Source organism: Rhinatrema bivittatum, chromosome 18, assembly GCF_901001135.1.
Source record: "Rhinatrema bivittatum chromosome 18, aRhiBiv1.1, whole genome shotgun sequence".
In the NCBI taxonomy this organism is placed as follows: Eukaryota; Metazoa; Chordata; class Amphibia; order Gymnophiona; family Rhinatrematidae; genus Rhinatrema; species Rhinatrema bivittatum.
This window is the reverse complement of record NC_042632.1, coordinates 49,538,314-49,555,788: the sequence shown is the minus strand read 5'-3', so window position 1 is coordinate 49,555,788 and position 17,475 is coordinate 49,538,314. Positions and strand designations below refer to the sequence as shown.

Genomic DNA, 17,475 nt, shown 5'->3' with positions numbered 1-17,475 from the left:
GTCTATGGCTAGAATTATGATGGTCTTTTTTTAAATATATTATATGATTTAAAATCTTGATATTTACTTGCTTAAACTTACTGAGTGATTCTTTTCTTTATTGGTTTTTATATGATGTCATTGGATTAATAATGGACAGGCTGTGAGGAATTTATTCTGGCCCTTTTTCACCTAATAGGCCATGTCCATGCTGCTGTTTAAACTTTCAGGGCAGTGCATTGTGAGAGCAGGCCAGCCTTCTCTAATATTATGTACAAAATCCCTAGAGAAGTTGATCATACATACCAAAAATTAATTCCATTTAGTACTGTACAGTACTAATGGAATAACAAAATCAATTAGGATGAAATGCAAACTGATCTGGTCATTGGGTAGCCAAAAATGAGGTACAGGGGGAAGAGTGACTTCTATGAGGATCTAATATATTCTGAATTATTGGCTCTAGTACTTGCATATTGGGACATATTTCTCTATTAAAGGCTCATTAGAAATTTAATGTTGCCATATCTCACCAATGAGATTTTCTTACAGGATTATAACTGCGTATTATTCTGGTGCATGCCTGTTTTGAACATGAGTATAAAGAATGTTATGCTGGGATTGCATGAGTGGTCTATTGGAACAACATCTGGTCTTCAGTGGTTAGTTCAGATTGCTTGGTAGTGTTGGGCAGATCCTGGTAGGGATCTCTTCTGTTGCTCACTTCCAGTGATAGGAGGGGAGGCAACGTTCCTTAGGCTTCCTAGTGAAGGGTTGCAGGGTTCTCTAGAGCTATCTCTTAGTCTTTCTCAGATATATAGTGTATTACTGGTTCTGATTGCATCCTAGTATGTCAGATTCATAGTTTGATTGTGCTTGAAAATGCTTTTCTAAGGCTCATTTTAGATGATCCATCTTGTTGGTTTCATGGAGGCTACTCTATTCTATCTTCTTTTGAAAAGATTGATGGCTATTCCCTGTTTTACTCAGTACACACCACTCGTGATTCTCCATGTCCCTCTCAGAAACTTTATTTTACAGGATTCCTGGAGGGGGGAGGAAGCACCAGAGTTTATTTCAGCTTTTCTCCACGGCTGCCATTTGTCTCTTTGTCATCCTGATGCTCTTCACTATACCTTTTCTAGTTCCACTGTTTCTTTTTGAGATTTGCCCTAGATCCTTGTTATGGTTCATTCACCGTATTAGGAAGAAGGTGTGGGTTCCCTGTTCAAGAAGTGAATTGTTATCTGAAAATCTTCTTTGTTGCCTATAGTTAAATAAAATTGGTGGTTTCACGTATTGAACAGTGCGTTTTAATTTTGTGATCCACACGTTCTTCCTACGTTGACTTGCATGTGTGTGCTGTTATTCCGCACTACTGCTGTGCATCATTCACCATATTAACATCATAGATTGATAAACGAGTAGCAACTTGCCTCCAGCTACAACCTGGTCCTTTACACTAGTATATCCAGGGTGTTGGCTATGGTATGTATGATCAAAGAACTTGCTGCATAGCACCATTTCCACCAGACTGGACAGAACCTGGGTTAAACATTTCTCCATTTTGAGCTTTGTTCATGTACATTGCTGTATTTGCTGTGATTTGGGAAGGTGACCACTTAGCATAAGAACCTTGCTGCTTTGAGTTACCAGCTATCAAGCAGCAAAGCCTGCCAGGGCAGTAGAATTACTCAGACAATTCTTGCATGTCTGCATTTAAATGTAATGAAACAGGCAGAGTAAATATCATATATTTGTGAAACAATGGCTAACTTTCTTTTTCAAGTGGTATCTTTGCAGGAAACTCCACCATGGGCAAATGAGTCTGGGGTGACAAAAGCTGAGCACCTCTGGAACTTAAATCCTTGCAATCAGCAGACTCCCAATAATCAGTGGCTTTACTTTGTCTCATGGCATAGTGTGGTACTGAAAAATACTGTTTTTTGAACAAGTGGCTATTTTTTCATCGGGCTACTTTATGTTGAACATTTAGGAATTGGTTCAAAGGATATATTATAAATATTTTTTATTATGATTAACAGGAATTTGCACTGTTAATTTTACTTGCCAGAATTCTGTACAGCTCATTGTTTAAAATGAACAGTATGACTGGTGGATTGAATGAATGGGGATGTTAGTGATGTATGTGTTTTAAAAGGTTTGGTGTCTGATTCTAGTGATGGTTAGGATTTAAGACAGTTTGTATAGCATTTCTCTTTGCACTTATGTATTATTGATTTATAAATATTAAACAGCTTTTGTAAGTAAACAATTATATATTATAGATGTTCTCTCCTTGTGTATTTTTTAGTGTTGTGTTAGAGGCGTTTTTATACCTGATTTTGTATCCTTCATTGTATTAATTACCTATAGTGTGGTACTGTATATTGGGCACTCATTTGGGCCAAGAGAGTGAAAACATGGCTTTATGGAAACCATCTCTTCATTCTTGCCAAGGGAATACAAGTGTGAGGGATGGAGAAATACAAGATAGTGGGCACTCTTTCTTTTGCTAACACTTATGGATATCAGTGTGGTCTCCTGCTTGAATCATACATCCAAGCGGCAGTGACCTAGTTATTTGTATGTTTTCTGATGGCATGCTTTGCTATAGCTTGGTCATGGGCCTAGGAAAGCAGAGTCACCATATCACATGGTTTGCACGAATGGGAGATAAGAATTTAAGAAGTGCCATTCTGTGTCAGACCACGGTCCATCAAGCCCAGCATCCTGTCTCCAACAGTGGCTAGTCTGGATCACAAGTAATTATCTGGATTATGTTCTGCTTTTTGGTACTTCCCTATCCCCGGCAAGCTTTCAGTCTGAGGGCCGGATTTACTAAGGCTTTTCTCCCATTCTGTGTGTATGGAAAAAATGCTTAGTAAATGAGGCCTTAAGTGTGCACCTGAGGCAGTGGAGGGTAAAGTGATTGTGCAAGTGAGTGTGCACGTGAGGCAGTGAGGGTAAAGTGATTGTCCAAGGTCACAAAGAGCAGCAGTGGGATTTGAACCCTGGCTTTCTTGGTTCACAGCCCACTGCTCTAACCACTAATCTGCCACTCCTCTGCAAACTCTCAATGGATGATCTAATTCTTGTATCTCACTCCCAGGGATAAGCGTTGGCTTTCCCAAGTCTACCTGGCTAATAACTGTTTATGGACATTTCCTTCAGGAGCTTGCCCAACCCTCATTTGAACCTCCCTATGTTAGTTGCCTTGATCAATCCTCTAGCAACAGGTTTCATATCTTTTATTGTGTGCTGAGTGAAAAAAATACCATATTTTTCACTCCATAAGACGCACCTGACCATAAGATGCATCTAGGATTCAGAGGGGGAAAATAAAAAATAATAATAATAATGGTGTGCTAAACCGGCTCTGTTCCTGGGCATCTGTGCATCTTATGGAGCAAATTAGGGGAGTGCATAACTTTTTTTTTTTGTCCCCATTTCATTTTCGGGTCTGGGGAGGGCCATTTCGGTCCACTCTCCAGATCAGAAAACTTTTATCGTTCTCATTCTGTGGGAAACCCCCCCCCATTCCAACCCTTTAAATTTAATTAACTACAATCCCCCCCACCCTCCTGACCCTCCCCAAGACCTGCCAAAAGTCCCTGGTGGTCCAGCGGGGGTCTGGGAGCGATCTCCTGCACTTGGGCCATCGGCTGCCAGTAATCAAAATGGCGCTGATGGCCCTTTGCCATTACTATGTCACAGGGGCTACTGGTGCCATTGGTCGTCCCTTGTGACATAGTAAGGGCAAAGGGCAGTCTGCTGCCAGTAATCGAAATGGCACAGACAGCCCTTTGCCCTTACTATGTCACAGGAGCTAACCAATGGCACCGGTAGCCCCTGTGACATAGTAAGGACAAAGGGCCGTCTGTGCCATTTTGATTACTGGTAGCCGACGGCCCACGTGAAGGAGATCGCTCCCGGACCACCAGGTTAATATTTGCTCCATAAGACGCACAGACATTTTCCCCCACTTTTGGGGGAAAAAAAGTGTGTCTTATGGAGCGAAAAATACAGTACTTCCTATGATTTGTTTTAAATCTGCTGGTTGCTAGTTTCATGGAGTGTCCCCTAGTCCTAATATTATTTGACTAGGTAAATAACTGTTCCCTATTTACGTATTCTGTTTTACTCATGATATCCCTTCTGTCATCTGTTTCAAGTTAGCTTTTCTCCATAAAGGAGCTTTTCTATCCCCATAAGATTTTTGTCGCTCTTCTCTACCTTTTCTATGTCTGCTATATACCTCTCTACCTTTCTATGTTCGCTATGTCACAATCCGCTGATGTTTTAACATCTTGAACTATTTTGTCTCATCTGCAAATTTGGTCACTTCATTCTTATTCCTTTCTCTAGATCGTTTATGAATATGCTAAATAGCACACACCCCTGAGGCACTGTACTAATGACCTTTCCCCATTTGGAAAACTGACCATTTAATCCTACCTCTTCAAAGATGCTTGATTGATATGAGGAAATTGAGCTATAATTTTCCTTTCTTTAGGTTAAAGATTTTTCTTTGACTGTGGAATATTCAACATTTTATCCAGAAAATGTGGCTTACAGCATTATTAAGGACATTTCTCATCAGACACATGACAGGAAATTCAATGGTAGTCACAGCACCATATGCATATCTTCAAATGAATAATAGAAGCAAGTATTTTGGACTTAGGAAATTACAAGTTTGCAAGACACAACAGGACTTGTTCAAATGATTCATTCATTCATTCATTCAGTCAGTCATTTTCCGGGTGTGTGGCAATTGTCTGAAGATCATATGACGAAGTAACAAATATTAAAGTTATTTGTTATCCTGAAGATTCCTATTGCTATTACTGCATGGCAGATAAAATTATGAACATTTTTCTCCACTCTTCATTGCATGGGGATTCAAAATAAGAAACTTCAGAAAATATTTTCAGCTAATAAATCCTTTCAAGAATGCATTATGCACTTATGCTACTATTGCTTAGAACTATTGTACTTGGTGAGATAGAGTAGTTGTTAAGCTCTCTGCCCGTATTATTTAGAAATAATGCCCTTAGGGGGAACAGGAGAAAAAAATTACTTGGCCCACGCCATATTTTTTTATAGTTGCCAGCTATGCTGATGCCTCATTTTTGTGTAAAAGCTACTATCTCTCAGTGCATCTGGCTCTCTGCATATGTACCTCTTCCCCTACACAAACACCTATCCTGAGTGGCCAGCTCTGCTCATTCTTGGTTGCTGGCTGAGCTCTCTCCCACTTCTCCCAGGAGTGTCTTTAGCTGCCACAGACTCGCACTGTGTCCATTTTGATCAGCTTTGAGCATGTTTGGGGTGTGAGCTTCCCGGTCTCTCTCCCTACCCTCGGCCCGACCAACCCTAATTAACACTCCTGCGTCATATGGACTGCAAAAATGTCTCTTAAGTATACGAGTTGCAAGTCTTACAGTGGATTTTAAGAGATAATTATTGGTTTTATTGGTCCTGGACAAACTGGAGACTTAGTAGGTTGTAATCTGATTTATTTGTAATCCACTTTCCATCTAGATGGTAAAGTGGCTAATAACAAAGGTTGTGATATCTTTTTAAAGAACAAGTAGAAAAGATGTTGTACTACATAAACTATCTAAGCCATAGAGTTCCCTTCATTAGAAGATACCCTAATTTGCTGCAGGATGTGGTAGCTCAGCCAGCTGAACAGAGGGGAAACCCAATTTGACAGTGACATGTACTTCACATCTGAAGAAGGAACTTGAGGTCTCTAAAGCAGATGCACTACATTTATTTAACTATTTTTTTTTTGCTAGGCCTCTAAAATGTTTTAAGACTCAGCTTCCATTGAAAATATTCAAATGTAAGTCTATGTACATGTTCATAAATTATTATTTTAAATGTCTGCCTGTGAAGCGGCACTATAAAATAGCTCCCATTGTAAGGTACTCTAAACATAGTGTCTCAAGGCAGATACACTTACCAGTTTTCTTTTTCTACAGTTGAAGACATCTATAAAGGTGCTAATTGCCAGTCTATACTTTGCTTCTATCGCAGGTGTATTTTCTGAATTTATTTTAATTTCCTGTCTCCTTACCTTTCCATCACCATCACCGATGGCTGCTGGGGCAAACGTAGTATCTTTCCTTACAGAGAGTTGGAAGGAGACGTTTACTCAGAACCCTTCAGTGCCCTCTTCTGTCTCTCGGCATCACTCTTATATCGCAGCTCTTTTCCCGTCCCACCATACACATCTCTTCCATGTTGAGTCTGAGCCTAGCCATCCTAACAGAAGGCATATCTGAATCCAGGTTGGAGCTACTGCCTTGCCATGGGAACCAAGCTAGTATGTATTTCTTTCTTTTTTTTTCCTAATGATTATGAAATTTTTTTTATAGGGTTCTCGATGCCCCTCAGATGCCAATATGCTTGGAGAGATGATGTTTGGTTCTGTAGCCATGAGTTACAAAGGCTCCACTCTAAAAATTCATCAGATTCGGTGAGTCCAAAAGTATTTTAACATTGACACTTTGTGGAAGCACTTGCTGTGTTATGAGTGCCTTTACAGTTTCAGAAATGACATTTTGCTGTAAGTTTACAATTGTTAGGGGTTTTTATTGAGTGGAACTTTGTATCATTTTGAATAATCTTGAAATAACCATAATTTGTTTATTGATTGGATTTATTTTCCTTTTTAAATAAGAAATTCACCTAAGATGGGGTACAGCATATTAGGATGGCAGCATACAATCAGAGATCAAAAGCAGCTTACAATAGAAGGCTGTGTGCAGTGAGAACTGAAATAGAAAGAAATCAGCAATGATAACTAAACTTAAGATAGATACACAGACATGATATAAAACAATAATGCCTAAACTTGAAAAAAATAACTACATGAACTTGAAATAAATCAGCAGTGTTTGTTTAGAATTTATTTAAAATATTTATAGTCCACCTATAACAAATTTAGCAAGATAATAGTTTGCAGCAGCATGTTTACTGCACTCAAAAAATATTCCTGCATTTATCCTTTTGGATACTTTTCAAATGTTTTGTATACATAGATGTCAATTTTTGGAATGTTGCTGTCATCTGTCTTTTTTTTTTTTCCTTGTTCTGTCAGCTCACCTCCTCAGCTTATGCTTAGCAAGGTTTTTACAGCACGGACTGGAAGTAGCATCTATGGGAGTCTGAACACGTAAGTACTTAAGGGTTCTGTAATGAGAATGCATGATCAATGTATAAATATCTTCCTTGGTAAATGTTAGAAAAATAAATGATAGCTGTTTTCTACAGGTGCTAAAATGAATTTGGTAAGTAAAAAAAAAAAAGGTAAAGTTTACTTATAAAGGCAGTCCCTTTTCAAAACAATAGAACCAATTTTTCATGCTTCTCCATCACTGTAATCTATATGAATGCATTCAGGCAGATGTTTGGATATCGGAGTCATTCTTTAGAACCCTAATCCTTTAAAGACCCATTCACTGTACCAACTTGGGTTTTTTTTTTTTTTACATCTTGCCAAGGACAAAGGCCTTCAGACAGCTGGGGACTCACCTGGGAGTTTCAGTGCTCTAAGTATCCCCCGCTTCTGTGGGAACGTGATGTATCGCTGCCATGGTGGCTTTGCTACTGTTGCCTTAAATGCTTAAACTCATATTTTGTTTTTCCTTCCTGGGTTCTCTATGGCACTCTCTTCCTCTCCCGGATGTGAACTATGCCACTATTAGGTGGCCATCTCTGTGGCCACAGAGCCAGATATGAGCCAGCTTGTTTCATCCCACGTTGACCATGACCACCTCCTGTTCAAGTCAAATCAATTTGACCATCTTCTTCTACCATCCTGCTATGATCCCTCAAAATATATATATAAATTTTTTTTTAAAATTTTATATATATATATAAAAAATTTTAAAAATTTTTATATATATATATATATATATATATATATATATATATATAAAAAATTTTAAAATTTTATATAAGATGGAGACATTTTGTAATTGCTGAAGCCTCCAGAGTCCAAAATCACATTGGTAAAATCTAAAAAGGCATAATGTGTGTGGTTTTTTTTTTGTATAGATGGGTAGAAACTCCATTGTTCCAGATATGTAAAGTATCTATCTTGGTTGCTTTTCAAACTTTTATTAAACATCATAATAAAATAATTACTTTTTCATCTAGGAAATGTCTCCAAGTTATTTTTTCACTGATCTCGATTGCTACCAGAGAATCATAAATTTTTTCATCTTCCTCCTTAGTTTTATTCTTTCTGTACTGTTCTGGTATATCTGCATCCATAGTGATTGTAGTGGTAAATTGTGTAATGAGGAATAGTAATTATCAATAATGGTTGTTAATTGAGTAACACTTCTTGCCATTAGTTACCCACCCCCTTAGTTCTTTCACTGCTGAGGTAGTTACAGGAAATGAGTTTGTATAGTGAAGGAGGTTTCTGTAAGGCTGGCATCTTGCTGAATGACTTAAATATCCTTAGCATTTGTTTGGGTCCTGCAATGGGGAAGGTGGAGGCCTTTTTGCATTTGTATAGGTGATAGTGCAGTGCTGCATAAATTCAGTCCTTAAGGACCATGGGTGAGTCTGTGTTAGGATATCTGCATATATTTTGTCAAAAAACAAAACAAAACCCAGATTCATTTTCTTATTATGGGTACCCTGAAAATCAGACTGGTTTGAGGCTCTCAAGGACTGGAGCTGCAGGCTCTTGCTATAGAGGTTAGGATGGGAACTTGGCTATTAAAAATTACTTGCAATTATTTTTCACAAAGTAATGACTTTTTGATTTGTCTGTGGCAAGTGTAGGAAAGAAAATGGAAGAATAAAAGCTGTATACTACACGAATTATCCAGATTAGGATCCTGTGAGATGAGTCAAATGACAGAGGCACTTTGATGCTTTTGCTCTTAAAACATTATCAGTTACATTTTCAGGTTATTTATCAGGAGTTATTCTTCACTGTAGTGAAGTACCTAAATGCTGTTAAAGTATATTAGCTATAGAGATAAGACATATAGTTCAACATCAGAATCTTTAGTCTTGGTTCTAGATTTCAGTGCAATGGTTTGCATTTGTTATACAGTCATTTACTGTACTCTTCTCTACTGCCTTCCAGTTTTTGAGGGCATTGTATTTTTCAACAATTTAGTAATGCATTCTTCTGATTCAAAGACCCTGAAATTACTCACAAATCTACTTATTTATTCACATGGATTATAAATAAACATAGATTGTGTCGCTCCTCTGGTGTATATGCATAAAACAAGACATTGGCCTTTCCTGCCATCAGAATGCATAACAGTCTGTTTCTCATAATACTTGACTGGCTTTTGATATTTTTTTTGTCTCCTTCAGGCTTCAAGACAGCCTTGAGTTCATTAACCAAGACAATAACACATTGAAGCCTGACCACAACACAATTATGAATGGACTTCTTGGAAACATAGGTATGACCATCTATAATCTTTTCCTCCCAATATATTTCAATTAATATTTTATAGAATGTCAAAGTTTACTACTTGTTCTCTGAATAAGATTTAATCTCATTTTTTTCCTGCCTAAATTATACTGGCATAAAAAAGGAATGAAATTACGTATATGCAGCAAGAGAACAGATAACTAAATGATAGTATGTGAAAACAATATTAACCAAAGTTTACTAAATACATATTTAATATTTTTAGATCATTGTGAGCCTTATATTTTACCATTTTCAAATCTTGTTATTTACAAAATATTTGGGAAGTTTTCTGAAAGATTTCTCGATATAATTTATTTTTATATGAAATCTATTTCTGAAATGATTTTGGGCTGAAAGTTATGATTTAAGTAGCCAGAATGATGTAAGCAGCAAGGATAATGATGTTTCACAAGTAGTCCTGATATTACCAAAAGGTTGCAGTCCACACCTGTGTCTGGAGTCTTGTGATTTTAAGGTTTAAAAGCCTGGTAAGAAACTTGAGATTTTCTACCTTCTGTTGATTTAGTGGAAGGTATTTGAATTTAAGAATACAGTTTTCTTAAACACCAGTTATATCAGTTTAAATTGAGCCTTTTATTTTCTGGCAGCTTCTCCCCTTTGTTCCTGCTCAAATAGATTAAACCATTTTGTACTTTGGATACCTCTTATAACAGTTACTGTGATCTACCCAGTCTTATGAGTTGATGTGGTTATTTCAGCATAAGTAATGTGTGGTTGTCTGATTGCTTAAATAACTGGTTATCTCTTCAGTGTTACCTGTCCTATAAAATCTGCTTATACTTGCTTTTTAACCCTCTTTAAATGCAGAGTACCCTAATAACAGACAAGCAGGCTGATACAGAATGTGATTGGCCGCGCGTTTCTGACCCGCATCTTACCCCTTATACTGTAAGGGGTAATAGGGCGTCAAACACGCGCGGCCAACCCCCTGAAAACTAATAGCGCTCATCACATGCAAATACTCTCAGAAATTAACGCCCTCCCATTCAAAGCAACCCAGAAAAGTGTACAGAAAAGCAGAAAATACTGCTTTTTTTGTACACCCTCCGACTTAATATCCTAGCGATATTAAGTTGGAGGAACCAAAAAGTAAAAAAAAAAAATCCGCCTGCCGGTCAGCGGGTTAGAAAAACGGGTGCTCAATTTTCCCAACGTCTGTTTCCCTAACCTGTGGCTGTCAGCGGGTTTGAAAACAGTCTGTAAAATAGAGCATTGGTTGTCGGACCCATTGACAGCCACCTGTACCGCTAATAAGGAGGCACACAGGACGCGCTATTGTCCCTAGTGCCTCCTTATTTGCATGACACCTCATTTAAATAGAGAATCGCATGCCCAGGAGAGGTGCCTGGGTGCGCGTCGGAAGAGTGGACGATCAACACAGAGCGCCGGCTCTCCCACATTTCTTACAGTATCGGCCTGATTGTTTGTAGCTAGCTTAATGGCAACTTTCTTGAATTCTGAGATTAGCCTTTCTAATTGCTATAAGTTTTATAATGTTCGGATGAATTATAAGATCGCAAATGTTCTTAAAGCAGCAGAACAACAGTTTAGATAAGTCATTTAAAAGTTAAAACAAGCAAAATAAGTAAGGTCCTCATTTTTCATTTTGATTTATTTTTTAATCATGAGAGGCTTTTTGAAAGTGAGAAATTTGCATGTTTGTTCAGAAGATTGAGTTGATTAGACGGGTGTTAGAAAACAACTTGGATAAACAAGTAGAGGCAGTGGTTCAGCTTAAAGACCACTGTGCAGACTGTATCCCTCAAGATTGGGAGCAGTTATGTCATCTCAACATCAGTCCCTTGGCCCTCACAGCCTGGATGTTGAAAGGGTAGCTCAGCAACCACTGAAACTTCTGAGGATGTCTCCCATATTCTTCTGGCTTCCAGGAAGGATTCCACGAGGAAGTCCTACAATTTAAAGTGGAGCTTGCCTTTTGGTGTGAAGGAAAGGCCCTAGATCCTTTCTCCTGTTCCACACAATAAAGTTACTAAGAGATATATTTAAAACTTATAAGAGAAACATTTTTTTACTCAACGCATAATTAAGCTCTGGAATTCATTGAAAGAGGATGTGGTGAAAGTTTAGTGTAGCTGCGTTTAAAAAAAAAAAAAAAAAAAGGTTTGGACAAGTTCCATTAAGATGGAGTTTCAGAAATCCATTTCTAATCCCTGGGATAAGCAGCATAGAATCTGTCTACCCCTTGGGATCCTGCCAGGTACTTATGACCTGGTTTGGCCACTATTGGAAACAGGATATTGGGGTGATGGATCTTTGGTCTGACCCAGTATGGTAAATCTTAAGTACTTATGCACCCGTAAAATATAAAAAGACCACATACATACTAAGGATCACCCCTGCCACCAAATCTATATTATGTAGTTAACAAGAGACTTCAATCTCTTACACCTCAACAGCGTGTGTGCTGCGGGGAAACACTGTCGTCGTAGGTCTCTTGTTTTTATCATTTTTTCTTATGTATTTAAAAATAGTCCATTTTTATATCGTCTTCCAAAATCTTATCTTATCTTATAGGTGAAGAGTGGGTATATCTGACCGGGCAACCTGATGCTGAACAGTGTTTCGAGAGTGTAGAACATTTGATTCTCTGCTTCTGGGTAGACTGATCAGATATACCCATTCTTCACCTACAAGATAAGCTTTTACATGTATATTTTGTGTGTGTGCATAGACGTGTAAGTTTTTTACGATTGTATGTCATTTTATGGCTTGAAGTTTTAAGCGTTTATTTACTGTACCCAGAGTGCCCTTGTTTGTTGCAGCAGAATATAAAGCAAACTTTGGTTGTCTGTGCAAGCAGTTACACAAGCTTTTTCCACCTGTATTATGCTGATCCTTATTGGGACCCCATGCAGACATCACACAGATGCTTGTAAAATATGAATTCGGCATGGACGCTACAGAGTGGACTAAGGGAAGGACATTTTCTTAAATATAGCGACGTGAACATAGTGAGAAAAATAGGATAAATTGAGGACTAAAAGAAAAAGCAATAGAGCCTTAGAGAGAGGTCGATACTTTTAGGTATCTAACCAGTGCTGCTGCTTTGAGTTGCACTTCTTATGCGCCCCTAAGAAATGGCAAATCTGGGCAATGCCTAATTTTGTTTGGAAATATTGTTTTAATTATTTTTTAATCTTTAGCTTATACTGTATTGAGGCCATGGCAGCTGCTTGTTAAACAGTTTTAAAGCAGTAGTTCCACTTTTCCAAAATATAAAACATTTTCAGGAAAAGTTAATTCTTCTTCCATGTAAAAATATTACTGGTTAGTGCTACATACTTTTAGAAGGCATTTAATTTCATTAAATAGTTTATTTCTTTCACCCTCTTTTGTGCCAGAGAACAGCAAGGAGAAAGTCAGGAAACACTAGAAAATTCCAGTGAATTTTGTCTTTTCTGTTGTTTTTACATTTCATATTTCTATTTGGGAAATAAAAACTACATGTCCATGCCGGCAGCGAGGGTAAATGCAGGACTAGTTCTGCCTGTCTCTTTTATGGTCATCCTAGGTTATCTGCCAAAGTGCTTAGCTTAAGGTGATTTCAGTTCTTTATTTTTTGTTTTAAACTCTTGATATCAGATTATTCTGGGATACATAGTCTTGCTATTTTCTTTATTGAAAGCATAACATCAGCAAAATATTGAATTCTTTCTGGTATCACAGCCTACAAAGACTCCAGTGCTTTTTGGGCAGCAATAAAAAAAAAAAAAAAAAAAGAGGTCTTGAAATGACTTATAGGGCCGGATTTTAAGAGGTACACGCGGGTGTAGACTTGTGCGCGCAACAAGCGCGCACAAATCTACGCCCGATTTTATAACATGCACGCGCAACCGCGAGCATGTTATAAAAATCCAGGGTCGGCACAAGGGGGTACACACTTGTGCAACTTGCACGCGCCGAGCCGTAGAGGAGCCCCGATGGTTTTCCCTGTTCTCTCCACTCCCTCCACCTTCCCCTCCCTCCCTTCCCTTACCTAACCCGCCCCCCAGCACTACCTAAACCCTCCCACTAACCTTTGTTCCATAAGTTGCGCCTGCCTCTGGGCAGGCGTAGGTTGCCCGCACTGGCCGGGCCGCTGTGCCAGAGGCCTCGGTACCGCCCCAGGACATTACGCGCGTCCTGGGGCTTGCGTGCGTCGCCGGGCCTATGCAAAATAGGCTCAGCGCGCGCAGGAGCTGGTACTCGCGGTTACGCGCGTAACCCTTTTAAAATCCGCCCCATAGTTTGTAGACTTGTTCAAGGACCCTATTAAAGTACTAATTTATGAATTTCTATATCCTACCTGAAAATCCTGTTTGGTCAGGCTGGACTACTGTTTTAATTCTTAAAATCAACCTTCTATCTGCTCTTATGTTACCTTTATCTCCCCACCCCCAGAACTCTGTTTGGCTTTACTAACTTCCTTCTTTCATGTGTGTTTTACGTTTTGCTGTGTAGGTCTGTCACAGCTTTGCAGCCCTAGGCGGGCATTCTCAGAGCAAGGTCCGCTCCGCCTGAACCGGAGCACCTCTTTCTTTGCAGGTTTGCCTTGTGCTGTGTGGGTAGTTTAGTCAGTGTAACAAAGGCTATTTGAATTTGCTCAGCTATGGAAATAAGACCTTGCTTTTATGTTTATGAAAAAAATAGTTACAGATTGATGATTAATATTCAGGACCCGTTTACGTGTGTCCTTATACACATCCAAAAGTGTAATAAAAATGTTTCTGAGATTTAATACAATTAAGTTCTGTTTGTGAAAGTTCATCTCTTTTTAAGAGCTTAGATGGGTCAGATGAAATTTTAAACATCTGGAATTTTTTTGCAACCCATATGTCAGAAAATTAAGAATGTGCTCGACTAATTACCAACCATAAGGAGCCATTCTTAGTCTCATGGCCCAAAGCCATTACTTCCATGACTGAGCAGTTTTAGGAAAGATGGCCTATATTTATAATTGAATGATAAAATATTTTGGAACTTCTGATTTTTACTGGAGAATGTCTGCTAATTCAGACATCTCAAGGCTCAGCTGAACAAATAAATAAAAAATTACAATAACCATTAAAGTACAGATTTTAATGGTAAAATCTATTCTTTCTCCCCAAATCTCCCATTCACAATACTTCTTCTTCTTTTTTTTTTTTTTTTTTTAATACTGAAGCCATCACTGCATGTACACCAATTGCACTTTTGTAGTTCATTTGTACTGGACTTCTGCATGCAATCTTGGAGAACTTACTGGCCTATTGTTTATACAAAATATTTATATTAGTCCACTACTTCTTGTCTTAATCAAAAAAGAATAAATAAGTGCTCCAGTAGCTGAATTAAAGGCATATCAAAAGTAATAGTCTGGGTGATCCCTAGAATGATTTGAATATTTGTTCAGCTAACAAATAACCGTTGGATTTGTGCAGTGCTTTAAAAGGTAAAATAAATAGAATAAAATGAGCATGATTTTTTAGACTGATAAAAAGCCCAGATTAATGATTTGTGTTATAAAGTTGATGAATGTATATTATTTTACAGTACATAGTAATCCAGTGGACATGCCTGGTAGGGGATTGAATGATGACCGAGACAGTGGCATAGCAAGATCAGGTAATGCCAATTTTGTATGTTCATAGCAGTTCTGTTTATTTCATTGGAACTATCTTGGCAATTTGTAGATTTCTAAGGGTTGTATGTTCTTTCTTACCCTGTGGCACTGTAATAAAAGAATACAAAGCACTCTCTCCATTGCTAACCAGATGTGTTTTAAAATGTAGCTATATCATCTTATTTTATTTTGTGATTCTGTAAAAATTTGGTGTAAAGAGCCATGCCAAAAACTCTGAACAGTTACTTAAAATGTCCAAGTTACAGGGTGAATGTAGTGGATCTTGTATTATGACGGTCTGTTCTGCTTTCTAATATAGTAAAATACATTCATTAAAAAAATTTATTTTATAGTATACATCATTTAGAGGTCTGTGGCTCTATTTCTTCTAGCAAAACATTTTAAGGTGAATTTTCAAAGCATTAATTGCGTACAAATTATCATATATGTGCAAAAGTAGCTTCTACTCGCTTACTCCATGTTTTATAGAAGTCCAAAATAGGTGCATATGTTCATTTTTGTGCATACACACATACATGTAATGGCAGTCTAAGGGCATTCCCCATGTGAGGCCAACAGTTACACATGTAAGTTGCTATTTGAAAAGGCATGTATGTGTAGATTTCCAATTTACATAATTTTACACCTGTTTATTGTGTAGTACTGACTGAGTGGGAGATCTGGGTGAACTGTGGGGTGGTTCAAGCTGAAGAACCAGAAAGGTCTTGTTGAACTTCAGAAGGACTGGGCCAGCTGGTGGACTAACTGGTTAAACTGGTAATTTGACGAACAATAAAAAATACACCTTGAGTACTGTGTACAATTCTGGTCACTGCATCTCAAAAAAGATATAGTTGCGATGGGGAAGGTACAGAGAAGGGCGACGAAAATGATAGAGGATAACAGCTCCTCTATGAGGAAAGGCTACAGAGGGTTAGGGCTGTCAAGCTTGGAGAAGAGACGGCTGAGGGGGGATATGGTAAAGATCTTTAAAATCATGAGAGGTCTAGAACGGGTAGATGTGAATCTGTTTACTTTTTCAGATAGGACTAGGGGGCACTCCATGAAGTTAGCAAGCAGCACATTTAAAACTAATCTGAGAATTTTTTTCACTCAACACGCAAGCTCTGGAATTTGTTGCCAGAGGATGTGGTTAGTGCAGTTAGTATAGCTGGATTTAAAAAAGGATTGGATAAGTTCTTGGAGGAGAAGTCTATTACCTGCTATTAATCAAGTTGACTTAGAGAATAGCCACTACTATTACTGGCATCAGTAGTATGGGACCTACTTAGTGTTTGGGTACTTGCCAGGTACTTATAGCCTGGCTTGGCCACTGTTGGAAACAGGATGCTGGGCTTGATGGAACCTTGGTCTGCCCAATATGGCAATTTCTTATATTCTTACACACACAAAATATATACACATTTATATTTTAAAAATAGGTGGATAAAATATGCATGTTCAATGCATTGCAAGCATTTGTATGTAAGCCTACATGCATGTGTATGTTGCGGACTAGATACACATGTATTTTATAAAAGGCTTACATATTATACGCACATGCTGTAAAATACTATAGTGAATCTATATGCGGCTACATAACATGCGTAAATGCTGCCATGCGCAGTTTGAAAGTTATCTTCTTTGCTTGCAAGAATGTGTGTTTGTTTCTGTAATAGCAATTTACTGTTACGTTTTATATACATGAATTGTTGATATTTAAACATTGAATTCTTAGTATCTACCTTAGACATGAGTTAAGGTAATGGAATATTTGCATTTGAAAAGATACAAAGCATTGCAATATTCATTCTCATACCAGATTTTTAAGGGTAGAAAAGAATTGTAAAATGCTTTAAATTTCACTGTACATTCCCTTGCATATTAAACATCCATTTGCTCCTCAGCATTGTTAAAGCCATATGTATTAGTTTATTTAGTAGTTCGTTTTATGTTTTATTATGTTCTTCTCCTTGAATGAAGGAAAAGGCAGATTATAAAGCATTTTATATAAATATATAGCTGCTAGACAGTTGTGCTCATTGAATCAGAGCCTATTCGTGGTTCTGTTATTTACAGATTACAGGAAACATGGAAGCAGGCATTTTCCATTGCAGAACTTGTCCTGTGGAATTCTCTGGAAAGTAATGTACTTTATGATGCTGATTATATGGCTTTTAGAAAAAGGTCAAAACAATGTATTTCTGTCAGGTACATGAATAAATGTATGATTTTAGAAGTCCAGTTGTCGTACTTGGTTTTTATTGTCTGTGTGTATTTACAATGAATGTGATTCTGTAGTCCGTCCAGAAGAACAGTGTTGGAAGTTGAGGAATATAAGACTTTGTAAATATGTTGTTTTTTTTTCAAATACAAAACTTTACATTTGGACCAGATTAAAATA

The 17,475-nt window shown here is 37.8% G+C and overlaps 1 protein-coding gene across 4 annotated transcripts in view; it reads left to right on the top strand.

Annotated features, from left to right (window-relative positions):
* The window catches only part of LOC115079746 (rap guanine nucleotide exchange factor 6-like), a 401,516-nt gene that overhangs the window by 94,014 nt on the left and 290,027 nt on the right, over positions 1–17,475 (top strand). For 2 of the 4 annotated variants that reach the window (XM_029583570.1, XM_029583571.1), the window contains exons 4-8: positions 6,369–6,469; positions 7,094–7,168; positions 9,343–9,434; positions 13,931–14,014; positions 15,002–15,073. The exons of 1 other annotated variant lie outside the window; for it this stretch is intronic. In XM_029583570.1, coding sequence (XP_029439430.1) covers positions 6,369–6,469; positions 7,094–7,168; positions 9,343–9,434; positions 13,931–14,014; positions 15,002–15,073 — 424 coding nt within the window. The remainder of the gene's footprint in view (positions 1–6,368; positions 6,470–7,093; positions 7,169–9,342; positions 9,435–13,930; positions 14,015–15,001; positions 15,074–17,475) is intronic. One more of the 4 variants, XM_029583572.1, reaches the window with a different exon arrangement.